We start from the raw sequence: 14307 nt of genomic DNA, 5'->3' as shown, positions 1-14307 counted from the left end.
TGAGTACAGAGGAAGATTTGAGTCCTAAGGCATACCTGATGAAACCAGTGAAATTACTGGTTAGCAGGGCGAGGGGGATTGGTATAGAATTCTTCCTCTGCGCAACTCTGTGGCTCACTGTACCACAGTGGCTGAACTCTCCACAGACTTTAGTAGTGACTTGAGCCTTTCAGCATACATAAGAACAAGAAAAATATTTGAACTTTTTTATTTTTTTTATTTTATGGAAGGATAATCTGAGATACAAGAGAGCTATAATTTCACAGATAGTTCACAGATCTATAGCAGAAATGCAGATAGACAAAAGAGTAGACAAGCAACACTGTACCATGAAATATGATCTGTGATGCTCCTGTGGATAGAAATTTCCAAATGGAAAGAAATGCTAAGCACTCTTCCTCTCTTCAGCAACATCCAAAGGATGACATCAGTATTAGATAAATCCCAGTACAAGACACAATGCACTGCTAGGTTTGTTGACAATTACTTGACGGCTACATACATTAATGCCTCCCTGTTTGCTTCCCAGTTTTAGGGGAAAAATCAAATTGGACAATACTCCTGTTGTACAATACTTCTTGTAGTAGCAAGGCACTACACTGAAATCAGAAGTGAATGTAAAATCTTGTTTAGTCTATATTCAGATCCAAAACGTCAGGCAACAGGTACACTGTATGACAAGAAACCATACAGGCACCTTTGTTTCGCATATTAACTTAGTACATCTCAAAAATGCAGACGTGTTTGGAATAATGTGCACAGGAATAAACTCTAGTTATTAGAAATGGTTCTGCCAGAAATTAAATAATAATAGGCTGAACTTTTCTTACTTCATAATAGCCAGCAGCTTCCACAACAAAAGGGATCCCATATTTCTTTATCTTTGTGACGTTGTGCTCACAGACAGATGGGATTTAGGAGGTTCTGTGGACAGCCTGTGACCTCCAAATACAGTGGAAATTCTTTCACTGACGCTCTGCAGGACTACAGTAATGGTGTGATTTCCTGTTCCGTGTTCATATATCATGGTGAGAACGCCATCTGAGGGCAATCCTATTGACAGGGAAGGAAACAAAATCAACAATGCTGGGTTGTCATTGTACTGAAAAACTGTATTAAGAAAGTTAGCATTTTTCATAAAAAGAAACAGATTTGTCAAGTGCTATCCTCCAGTTAGCTGCGCTTTCTGATATTTACAGTAAGAAAGGACATTACCTACCATATAAAAATCATATTTTAAAAAAGGATTATTAAATTAAAATGTGGCATGCACTATAGAAGTAAACAGTTTATATTTTTTTTAATAAATGATTTATTAAACAACACTTGAAACAGTTTACTGGGTGATTTATTCAATGGCATTCAGTGTTTCAACTATGGCCCGAGCCAAAGCAGGCATAAAAATATGCTTAGAGGAATGGATCAGCATGCAGGTATACAGATGTACAAATGGGAAATAATTTACTCTGAAGCAGTTCAAATAGTTTTTAAATATTCTTTTACACATATTATTGTATATTCTTAATATGAAAAAGAATGTTGCTAAATCAAGAGTGAATCAAACTTTATTCTGGTGTGAACAAATGAATCTCATCTACTTCTACAGATCTGCATACATTTAGACAAGCCCACCTTCACATCTTGTTACATCACACCATCAAGTCAGAGATTTCTTCATACCTGCATTGTTTAAAGAGCTGATATTATGTGTGAAAGTCCCAGAGACTCTATTGTGTCCATGACTCATGACTTTGGAAAAATCTACAAAAAGGGCCTTCTCATCCATGTGGAAGCTAACTAGACCTCTTTTCATCTCTTTACTCAGCTCCAGGTGTCCTTTCAGTTTTGCTTCCGCTGGGATTGCCTGACTGCCATTCTGAAACATAGTGAAAGTGATATTGCGTATGGTGATGTTCCCAAACACATTTCTGCTCCCGAGATGGAATCCATACAGTGCATTGTTGATCATCAAATTGATGTTACCTGTAATGAACAGAAATGATTAATGGAGAGAGGTGCCCTTTGGGACAGAAGTAACCAGGATTTGACGAGCAACATCTTAACTATTTATTTAATATCAGGAGGAAGTATAATCAATGGAAATTCATTTAATAGATAATTTACCTGAATCCAGGTAGCAAATCAGTTTATTCTTGAGAGAGAGTTTATCTACTAATAGAAGTGTCTATGTTTAAAACAAATTACATAATGGTACTTCTGACAACCATTTCTTTTTATTCATCAGTTCCTTGACCCTTTAGGCCACAGACTACACTGCAGTGCTCTCTGAGGGAAAACTTACACAGGGACTGTGACCTATCACAAAGGCTACTCGTATGCCTCCAAGCTAGACAATCCCACTGGAACTCTGCAGTGCCCTATTGCATCCATGAACCATTCAGAAGAGTAAGGGTCCCAAGTCTGTCTCCCTCTGTGATTCAGAAGGACTGCATAGGAAGGATGCCTCCCACTTCCTTCAATTAGCAAAAACATGAAAATTATAAAACAAAAGAAAAATGCAACTGCATCTATGTGAATTCACTCAGAAGTAGTTTCAACTCAACGATCAATAGTTCATTTTGATTGTTAAATACTCTCTGCATCAAATGCAGTTCAGTAAGAAATATTTTAAGAAGTTGTCTTGGATAGCTGCAGCAAAACACAAAGTAAGAACATACCATCGTGAATGTTGTTTTTGTGCTTTAGTAATCCATTCAGAGAAAGGAGATGAGGTATAGTCTTGAATCCAGAAAACGTGTGTTGGACTCTTACATTTAGGGACAAGACAAAACCAACTTTCTGCTGTCTGGCTCCCATGAAATGGGCTCCCACATGAAGCCCATTCTCATTAAATTTTATCACAGAAGATATCAGAAGTCTAAAAAGACGGAGATAAAAACTGCCAGTAAGGTCCCATTATAATGCTTATTTCATGATCATCACCCCCACCCTGTTCAAAGCAGGATTGACAAGAGTGGGGTGCTCTGGTCTGTGTAAGGTCAGGTTTTAAGTATATCCAACAAAGGAGACTCTGCAGACTTTCTGGGCAATTTGCTCCAGTGTTGTGAATCAGTGAGTCAGATGCATCGGAATAGTACATGATATATGGAATAGTACATGATATTCACCACTTGTCTAATTTGGTATTAAAAAAATACTCAATAGAGTCTCAAAGATTGGCAGATTGAAGGAGTAGATAGAGTTGGACAGAATTAGATAGAATTGAAAATAAATTAATCTCTGCCACAACATGAAATCTCCCTTCAATGCCGATTTAGAAACAGAATTATAAAGCTCATCATCGAGAATTCAGCATTAACAATAATTTGAAATGCCACTGTCCTGTGTCCTGGTTTCAGCTAGGATAGAGTTAATTTTCCTCCTAGTAGCTGGTAGGGTGCTATGTTTTGGATTAGGATGAGAAAAGTGTTAAAAACGCACTGACGTTTTAATTGTTGCAGAGCAGTGCTTACACTAAGCCAAGGACTTTTCAGCTTCTTGCTCTGTCCTGCCAGCGGGCAGGCTGGGGGTGCAGTAGGAGCTGGGAGGGGACAGACCCAGGACAGCTGACCCAAAGTGGCCAAAGGGGTATTCTATACCATCTGGCATCATGCTAAACAATATATAGGGCTGGCTGGCTGGGGTGGGGGGGCTGGTTGCTCGGGGATAGGCTGGACATCTGTCAGTGGGTGGTGAGCACTTGCATTGTTCATCACTTGTTTCATACACTTTATTAGTAGTACTATTATTATTACTGTTATTATTATTTTCCTGTCTTAATAAACTGTCTTCATCTCAACTCATAGGTTTCACTTTCCCATTTCTCTCCCCCATCCCAGAGAGGGAGGGGGGAGGGTGACCAACGGATGTGCGGTACTTAGCTGCCAGCTGGGTTAAACCATAACAGCCACTAACATCTGGGGTTGGTAAATGAACCAACAATCATTTCTTTGCATCTTAGCCCTGAGCTGAACAGTGTTGGAGAAACATAGCACAACTTTTTAGGGAAATCTGGAAAAACAAGAAGCTCAGTTTTCAGTGTTTCAAGTACAAAACAGACACAATTTGCAAATTTCTTTCAAGCCGTCCATCTGACTTTCTGGAATCAAGTATACTACACAGTATACCTTAAGGTGAGACAATCCTATTTGCAGAGTGTTAGAGAGCCTTCCCAAAAGTTTGAACCCTCTTAAAAGACTGATAACAAATAAAACCTTAACAAAAATCTACTTGTTGGATAGAATTGAACTACATGTCAACAAAGTAATATTCATTTCATTGGTCAGTGACTGAAAACTGTATAGATTGAATTTTTTCCTTTACCAATTCTTTAAAAAAGAGTGTTTCACTAACAGGACTACTGCATGAAATGGCAGTGGCTTACACTGCAGCTATATGAAGATAGTTACATTTAGATATTTATCACAGAACACAGTTCAGCTCCTCTATTAACCAAGATTCTGATTTTTCTACCTCGATGGAAACATTTTGCACATGAGCTGGAGCTGTACTGATTCAGGGCTTGTAAGGATTGCTTGGTGGAGAAAAGCCCTCAGTTCAACACCTCTAGCATTCTTCCTATTTTCTTTGTTCATATCAACTTCCAGCATCAGCACATCCCCTCCATTAAAATGAAGGTAAAGAGAGCCATTGAGCTTGTTTTCATCACAACTCTTCAGTGCTGCTTGGGCCTATGCATAGAGAAAATCGAGAACAGGTCATTAAGAATCTCATATCATAATAAAACACCAACAACATAATGAAATCATACTAAAACACCATTCTGAGAAATAAGACTGTAGGCAGAAACAAGGTTTGATAGTCTCATGAACCCATTAAAATACGTCAGTCAGAGGGATTAAAAAATTAAATTGAATAATTTGTTTGCCTGAAAGTTCATGCAAGGAGACTGTAGTAAGTAGGGAACTAACCTGTGAAGACATGGTCTTGTTGATGATCGCTTTTACGTTCACCCTGTAGTCAAAATGTTCTGGATTGGTCCGCCTAGAAAATAGCTCCCCACTTAGGCCCATTGCTTGTGGATACTCAAGCTATTTGACAAAGTAAAATGCATAATTACTGCAACTGCTTCAAGAGATTTGCCATCTAAAGTTTTAGCATGAAGTGGAGGATGAGTATAAGCTAATGTGTATGTAATTTTTTTTCCATCAATTTTACCCAAAGGCACAGAAAAATAAATCAAACACATTGAAAAACACATGAAAACAAATACTCATTGTGTTTCTTACAAGACATATTTGACAGGGATTATAATTTGATGATCAGCTGTTACACACCAAGGAGCATTTGTCAGAGCCTGACCTTTATTGAACTAGGATTCTTACATGCATAAAACAATTAAAATTCTAAAGACAATGCAGTAAAAGAGCCACAAGACATGAAAATTAAAGTGCCATAAATAAAACCAACATGGAGAACCAACATTGTTCTTTGGAAAGGAGGAAGACCAGTTTCAGCATCAATACCTGGAATGAGTGCATCATATTCACATGTAAAAGATGTCTGAAGTCTATGTCACTGGATTTGTCCTGGTATCTTCCCAGAAAGCTGAGAACATCTTGCTTGTTGACTTTCAAGGTAGTCTCAACCTCATGCTTCACCTATGTGTTAAGAATGTGAATAAGTGAATTGTATCAGGTATTAACCCTACATATTATGAAAGATGAGAGAAATCATTGCAGTTTAAAGCTATTACATTGTGGCAAAGAATGAAAAATGAGCAAAAAATAGGAAAAAGGAAAAAAAAGCATTTGTTAAGAAAGATGAACAGATATACCTAGATATGGACTAGAATCCCTTCTTTCCCTGCACTTTTTAATTATAGTGATATTTATACTTAAAATTAATTCTGAAAGATTATATTAGGGATTATTATATATTACCATACAAACCATTATATATTATTATATGAAACACTGTATTAGTCAGCCACAAAGCACATCATTGTGCTATGAATTTTTTGCGTACAGCATTTACTTTGTGAGTAACTAGAGACCTATAGCAAATTTGGTCTAAACGGACAATAAACTGGTAATCTATAGAGAGAGGTGATAAATCTCTCTTTCTAAATGAAATTTAATGGTAATTTTACTCACAGGTTGGTGACTTCAAGTTAAAATGCATATTTCAACATCTCTGGGGAACAAGCTGTAGTTATAAGGATGAGGTAAGCCAGCACAAATCTAGAAAAAAAAAAAAAAAGAGAGAAAATAGAAGGCACATAAGATATTAAGATATGTACATTAAATCACTCACTTGCTGGCTTTTTCCAGCATACCAGAAGAAGAAAAAATCTTATATAACTCACATAGGGGGTTTCAAGTTGGTAGCCAAGTATAAGAGTTTGAATTGATTCCTCCAGACCATTTATCAAAACTTTTGTTTCCAAAAAGTAGTGCTTTTGCTGTTTGTCAACAGTAAATGTCTCCTGCAGAAAAAAAGTCTGCAAAATCAGCAGTTTAAAAGGATGCCTGGAGCACAACAAGGAATGAACAAACCATATAAGACCTTAATGGACAGCCACAGTGAGAAATCATGCAAAATTCAACTAGAATTCCCAAATCTTCAGTTGCAGATGCCATCAGTCTGTCAGATACAGAAGCAAAACACATGCAGCCAGGACCTCTGAAACATTCTTAGAGTGTAATTATAGCATCATACAAACTATACCCATTTACCAGAATTTCTGATAGAATTTCCAGCCTGGATTCAGGAAAGGCTTGGAAGACCAGGTGAGAGGATGAGCTAAAATTCTGACATGCGTACTAGTACATATGTTTTATAAATCTGCATGGTCAAGACTCATTTCAAACAGGTCCAGTGTCCAAAAGCTTAGGGCAGCTTTCAAGGTATACACTATCAAACACTCTTCATGCTTTCTGTAGAAACAATAACTGCATGCCAAGAATTCTATGCAACAGATGTTCAGCCAATATATAGTTCACTTTACTACTTTAGTGCAACATTTTATGGACTTTCTTAAATATTTCTCACCATTTACTTAGTTGGAAGTCTTGGAAAAATGCATTAACTTTTATAATCAGATATTGGACTGCCTTTATACATTCTGGATGTCTGGTATACCTTCTCATTTTTCATTTCTATACTTTTTCTGTCACTGAAAAGACATTTCTCATTTTTTATTTATATACGTATATACGTATATACATAAAGTTATTTCCAAGATGCACAGTGGTTCCTAAGGGAGCCTGTGCACTTCGATTGACCCTACTATGCCTTAAGAAAGCTGAGATATCTCTAGAGATGATACAGATTTCTGAGGTTTGACAACACATTTTTACCAGAGGCTTCAATCTGTGTTTCGATAATGAGTTCGAAAATAAGAGAAACTTTGGAAACAGCCAATGTCTAGATGCAGTGCAATCATTCTAACCACCAAATGGAAATGCTTTCTAAAACATAAATAAGACTATTTGTTATGTGTCTTAAGAGGGAAATATTTGGTTTTAGAATGCTTCTATTACTCCTACCATATCTGAATGGCACAGGGGATCAAATCTAGATTTTGGATCTTCTCACCCCTTGGACATTTGGACACCGTGAATTCTGACATTTTCATTAAAGAAGGCTCTAAGTCTAATAAATTTTCCAACAAACACACTGTCACAGCACAAACTGCCTGTTTCCCTTGATGACTTTATTCTCTACTGCTTCAAGGAAGGGTGTGAAAGCTAAGTGGATGCAAATAACTAGCCCATGGAGGCAGTGTGCTCAAGGAAGTGCAGAGACAGATGGGAAAGACTTAAGGCTTTGTGCATGTGACACATTCATCATGTAAAGCCCAGAACCTTTCCCCAAGGGCATCAAGATACACATTAAATGTAGGCCAAAATTTTCTTCAGAGATAGGAATGAAACTACTGAACCTGAAATAAACTGTTCCACGTTTTTGATAGAGCATCTTCTCCTTCTTCAGTTCTTCTATCTGACTTCCAAACTGAAGAATTTTAGGCAGACTATTGTAATCTGTCCATACAGCCTTCACAGAGAAGTTTGTCTTCATAGGCTGCAGTCAAATCATGACACCAGGAGAGAAAAGGACAATTGCATCAGATTCACTGTATTCATATTCAGGAACACCAAAACAAAAACCACACAGCTTAATAGGCTGCAGTGAGACTGTCATTTCACAGAACATCCCCTTTCTGCACGACTTTAAATCCTGATCGCAATTTACATAAGAATAAAAGTGACATTAATAGTAAACCACTGAGTGTGTCAGACAACAAACATCCTTACTAATGTATTACTCCTCTTTGGAGACAAACTATTTGTTACGTTTCCCATGTTGTAGGCACCAAGCAAAGCAAACATGATTTTAAGCATTATCATAAATTGGAAAGGATGCAGAGGCTTGAATGACATATAACCCAAGACTGTTACTATGCACACTCATAGGCAAAATATGCTGATTCCCTATGACAGTATAATCTTCCATACCTGACATTTGTATCAAAATGTAAGAATGTAAGCAATCACATCTATAGCTCTATTTCTAGTCATATTATATCTTTTTGCTCTCTCCTCCCTGCCCTTCTGTCTGTGATTGGCATCCCAGATAGGTGCATAGGACTCAAAACTGTTGTGGGGGATGACATTGGAGGGTGGGGTATGGTTGGTTGGTTTTGTTTTTAAATATAGCTTTACATTGCAGGTTGTCAAAATGGATGAAAAAGAAGGAGCACTGGAAGTGTTTAACCTTCAACACAAAGCAAAGACATATTTGGGGAAAGTGGCAGACCTGAAAAACACAGCACTGGGTCAGAGAAATTACCTTTGTACATTTGTACTTTTTTGTCTTACCATTGGCAGATTCTAATAGCTGGCTGTGAAGTTTTGTTTTGTGCTTTTTATCTTAAAGCAAAGAAATTTGTCTTTTTCATTATTCTCCAAATGAATCTCATTCTTCACAAGCTGATTCCACAAAGATACCATTTCAGTATAGCTGTGCAGAAAGTTTCTCTCAAGACGATTAAATGTGGAGGCCTAAAAATAAAGGGGAACATACTAGTCAGGTTAAGTTGAGACAGAGAAAATCCTATTGTGCCAGCATCACAGGCCAGAGCTGAAAAGAATGCATTGTCTTGGAGAAGCTCATTACAATAACTATTAGAAATAGTGCATCAGCTTTTCCATTATCCACATAATCTGAGTTTCCATAAAGATCTCAAAAATTATTTTATCCCCACAAGCAAGGGAGAGACAGAAAGCTAAGTAGTTGGAAAGAAAATAGGTGATGAATACTTTGTTTCCTTTCTCATTGAAGAATGTTTCTCACAATCTTCTTCACTGTGCCTAAACCATCAGTGATCTAACAAGGAAAAGCTGCAGTTCAAAATAAAGGAAAACCTTAAGGATAAACCAAACTAAAGATTTAGAATCCACTGTGAATGTCTGGAAGAAAGGCAAAAAATCTAGAATCTCTTTTCACAGAGACAGAGACAGATAAGGACCACCTCAATGGAAATAATGAAGCTTCCCCAAGGCAAATCTACACCTTGCATGGTGACAAAGGTTAACTATATTTGTTAATCAGCTGGTGATGAAATTGGTTTTAAAATCTCCATTGCACGGCACAGCTGAAAATAAGTTACGAAGAAGCTTAGAATCGATAGATTCAGGGCAGACGGATTCCACCCAAGGGATATCTAATCCTTTCACAGAAAGTGGAAGAATTCCTATGAAAAAGACTGAAGATTAAACATTGAGAACTTACTAGAGAAAATTCTCACACAGAATTATGGGAGACTGAATTTACTCTGAGTCACAACAAAAGAAATAACCTTTCATTTTCTTGGAGTGAAGGAGAGGAGAGAGAACTTAAAAATAGTTACGGTTGTTTGTACACTCCTAGGTAGAATTCTGACATGAAATATTTGGGCTTTGTGCAGGAATAAATGGACTTCCATTCCAAATAGAGGCAGAGATAGCGGCCCTAACATTTTCAAAGACAGTAAAGAGACCCTGGCTGTTTTGATTTGCCTGCCCCCAGAGAAAGAATAGCACATCATTCCAGCATAAGAAACAGATGAACATCAACTTTTCAAGATGCTCTCTTATAAATTGGCACATAGTGGATTAGTTTCTCAAACAAGCTACTTCATATAACAAGCTGAGCAAGTGTTATTCCAGTATGATGACAGTTCAGTTAGGTACCCATCACAAAGCTGCATCATCAAAGCTTTACACTATAGGAAACATCATGTTACTTACTTGCAGGTATATGGTTGCTGGTGTGTAAATGTGTAATTTCCCCTCCTTTTCATTGCTTTGATCTTTACAGGATAGTTCCACTACAAGATTTTTAATGGAGAGAACTTTGCCAGTTGTCAGTTCCATAGTCAATAAATAAACAGAATGCTGAGGCTGATGTATTTTGTGAGCTGCATGCAGATATAGCCATGGGGTGTCCATACTTAATTCTCCTGGAAGGAATATATAAATTAAAGGTGGCAGAAATGTGAGATTTCAAGCTACCTGGCTTCTAATTCTACAACAAAGCTGACAAGAAGCTGGGTTTCTGGAATGAGACTGAATGCTACTATTGGCTTCAGAGTTGTCAAAATCTCTGGATGCTTGTGTTGGGTCTGTCTGAGCTGGCGTCACCTTTTCCCTGCAGCAGCCCGCACAGTGCTGTGCTCTGCACTCGTAGCTGGAACAGCACTGATATCACTCCAGTGTTGTGTCTATTGCTGCTTGGTGCTGGCACAGCATCAGGACTCCTTCCAAGCCCCCAAGAACCAGCAGGCTGGGGGTGGGCAAGTGATGGGGAGGGGACATTGCCGGGGCAGCTGACCTAAACCAACCAAAGGGATATTCCATAACACCTGATGTCACACTCAGCAATAAAAGGGGGGGCTCTCGTGGGGGAGGGGGCTGTTCCTCCTGAACAACCACTACGTGTTTGAGGCCCTGCTTCCCAGGACGTGGCCGAACACCGCTCGCTGATGGGAAGTAGAGAATAATTTTTTCTCTCTCTGTGCTTCCGCGCGGACTGATTGTTTCTTTTGTATTTTTGTTTTTCCTCCCCATTCCCTTTCCCTTTAATTAAACCTTTCTCATCTCAAACCTCGAGTTCTCTGTGTTGTATTTTCTCCCCCTTCCTTTTGAGGAGAGGGGGAGTGAGAGAGCGGTTGTGGTGGAGCTCGGCTGCCCACCTGAGTAAAACCACCACAATGCTACATAGTTAAATGAATGTCCTGCACTAATGTAACATACTACATAGTTTAACACACAGCGCCATTTACAAGAATGGAAATTTATGGAACTTGGTACTTAAATTACTCCAGAAAAGTGTTCTACTGCATGACCTTCAACAATATGTAGAATCTTTACCTGAACTGTAATTCTGTAGCTATTATTCACACAATTACAATAATGGCTTTTATCAAAGTTGTTTCAACACAAGCCAACATAGTAATTAAATCCTGCAATACATACATTTTGAACAAGATTGGTAGGCTATTTTGGAAACTAGTTTCCAGACAGCTCAGAATGTTTATATCTGACAAGGTGCTGAAAACTCACTTTTGAAATTTCACTGGTTATTTATCAAATTATGCCATTTACCCACTGCAATATAGTTCAGAAATGCACAAGTTTATAACAGTCACTCACAAAGTAATCTCCACATTTAAGACTTCAGAATTAATTTGACCTTAGTTCATTTCACTTTAACAAGCAGAAAAGCACAACAGTTAATAATTAATCCACTGTATCAAGCTAGTTGTTTTGCAGTAATAAGGATCCAAGTTTTGGCACACATAGTATATACTAGCTTCGAAAAATACATCTCAATAGCATATCTACTCACTGAGCTGATCATTGCCCTGATTTGAATAGCATGTAATCCACTGAAGCATAAAATAGTAGTGTCATTCAATCAATTTTAAGCACTAAATATCAGAAAATCGATTCTTGGCATGCTACAGGTAATTTAATCTCTATTTGAGAAAGAAGTCCAAAAATGTAAAATATAGCTTATAATAATAAAGGCCTATTCCCTGCTGTACTTTATGAATCGAAGGCCAAAAAAAAAAATACGATTTTAAAAATACATCCATACGCATACACAGGTGTTTAATTTACAGCTTAAGATATACCATTAGTATTCATCTCAGTGTCCCACTTTCTAATGTATTTACAAATCTGATCACTATTTCTAAAGAAAGTTGATAATAAAAAATAAATGAATAAAACATGTCTCACATCTTGGTCAGTTATCTCAGTCAAAAGCTAGTAGGATAATACCAGTCTACATTAGGAGCATGGCTATCAAACAGAGTTATTTCCCTCTGCAAAGCTCCAGAGAAGCCCTGCCTACAACACTGAACATAGCTTTGGACCACCCAGAGCCAGGCAGACAGTGAGAAATCAGACAGGACAGAACAGAGGGCTGTTCTGATGATAAAATGCCTAGAGACAAGACCTGTGACAAAAAGGGAGGCAACTGGGCTTATTTAGCCTGGCAAAGGGGTGGGGCAGATCTGATAGCTGCCTACGGCTAACTTGAAGTCAAATGGCAAAAATGAGAAACACAAACCCTTCAACACAGGCATACAATACAAGAACAATGGCCACAAATTGCACATTGAGAGTCTCAGGAACTGCTGGAAGAGGTTAAGTCAGCTAGGCTGGGGAAAGGTGGAGATTTTGGAAAGTGAGCTGGACAAAGCCACAGCAGATGTGATATGCTGTTAGAAACAGTCCTGCTTCGAGCAGAAAGCTTGTCAAGATAACCTCCAGGGTCTGCCTTGTTCAACCAATATTTCAAAGATTCTGTTACACCCATATGTGACTACCTCATAAAATCCCAGCTGTAACATTGCATGTATGCTTTTCTAAGCACAGACTGGAAATCGTTTGTGGTACTTCACCTTCCCACTTCTTCAGGCCATTTCTGGATACATCTTTCCATTGCAGTCCAGCCAAAAATGTCATGCAGTCATCATGCTGCACCTTAAAGTTGGTGTTGCTCTGCAAATAATCCTGAGAGCTGCGCGAGTGCTGCAGTTGGGTTCTGTAATTCATCTGCTTTTCCACGACTTGCACACTAAACTGGAAAACAAGTGAAGCAAATTTAAATAAAAACAGGATCCTGTCTTCAGAGCTGTCTAAACTAACACACGCACAGTAACAGAAAGGTCAGTTACTGCCTCTGCTCTTGACATTTGCCATTCATTTTACAGATTTTCATGAATGCTGATGAATTACAGATTGAAATTTCTTTAACATGCATTTGTTTTATCTACTAGGGATTCAAAAATGATATTTTCCACTGAATTTTGGATCACTTACTTGGTTAAAAACAATAATGTCCATAATCCTATGTAAGCCTATGTTGTGATCACAGATAAAATCTGTGCTTACAGGTGCTCTCTATGGGAATAGTATAATGACAACCTTCCTCAGAAAACTATAATCTATTCTAATACAATAACAGAGGAGATCTGCTACTTTAAGAAACAACACAAAAATTTACTTGAATAGCTTCTGTAAGAACTTTCTACAAATAAAACATCACAGGATTTGCCAATATAAATGATTATTTTCTTTCATTTGGTAGCCCATAGAATGCACTTTGAAAGAAGATCATCTGTTAAATATTAGAAATGAAGGTTTTACTCTTCAGCAATCATGATTACCTCCATGAAATACTTGACTAGTAAAAAACTGGAACTATTCTTAAATGTTTGGCTGATCAGTAGTTTCTTCTTATAGTTTATTTTGTTCCAGTGTTTCCCATAGTTCACTTCCATCTGGGAGGAAAGCCAAAATGCACTCACATCATGTTTCAGGTGAACCTGAAGAATGAAAATCTGTCTTTTTCCTGTAAACCATGCTTTCTCATTTAGTTACTGTTGTTAACTGGCTGTAGAAATATTCCCAAGTAGCAAGCAAGGCTAAAGAAGAAAAGGTTGCAAATTTTCCAAAGCAAAAATCAAGTTTCATCAAAATATGTCAATTCAGACTACAAAGCCCAAAAATTTTTGTCAATTCACTGCTTGTCAAATTGCTATTCTCAAAAGCTAAGGCAACTGCACTCCCAGTGGACTGCCCTGCATGGATTCACTGTGCAGATGCAGTCTGGCAAGATCCTGATACATGGGAAATCTTAACACTCCTGGGCTTTCAACTTGTATGAAAAGCAAAGCTGAAAGGATACAAAATTTCCCTTTACTTCAGAAGTTTATTTGACATTCAGCTCTCTATTCTGCAGTGAATATCTGGCATTAATTGTAATTTCCCTTTACGTTAACCTTTGTCT

The 14307-nt window shown here is 37.8% G+C and overlaps 1 protein-coding gene across 1 annotated transcript in view; it reads right to left on the bottom strand.

Moving 5' to 3' along the window:
- Positions 1 to 14307, bottom strand: part of LOC137864973 (uncharacterized) — a 97389-nt gene that overhangs the window by 43865 nt on the left and 39217 nt on the right. Inside the window, 13 exon segments of the mRNA XM_068699630.1 lie at positions 1661 to 1983; positions 2631 to 2917; positions 4474 to 4691; positions 4932 to 5051; positions 5487 to 5621; positions 6138 to 6203; positions 6329 to 6491; positions 7907 to 8046; positions 8192 to 8202; positions 8864 to 9026; positions 10254 to 10465; positions 12917 to 13097; positions 13685 to 13869. Of these exon segments, the coding sequence (XP_068555731.1) occupies positions 1661 to 1983; positions 2631 to 2917; positions 4474 to 4691; positions 4932 to 5051; positions 5487 to 5621; positions 6138 to 6203; positions 6329 to 6491; positions 7907 to 8046; positions 8192 to 8202; positions 8864 to 9026; positions 10254 to 10465; positions 12917 to 13097; positions 13685 to 13869 (2204 nt within the window).

The sequence above is a fragment of the Anas acuta genome, chromosome 15, assembly GCF_963932015.1.
Source record: "Anas acuta chromosome 15, bAnaAcu1.1, whole genome shotgun sequence".
Classification (NCBI taxonomy): domain Eukaryota; kingdom Metazoa; phylum Chordata; class Aves; order Anseriformes; family Anatidae; genus Anas; species Anas acuta.
This window is presented reverse-complemented; position numbering and strand designations above follow the sequence as displayed.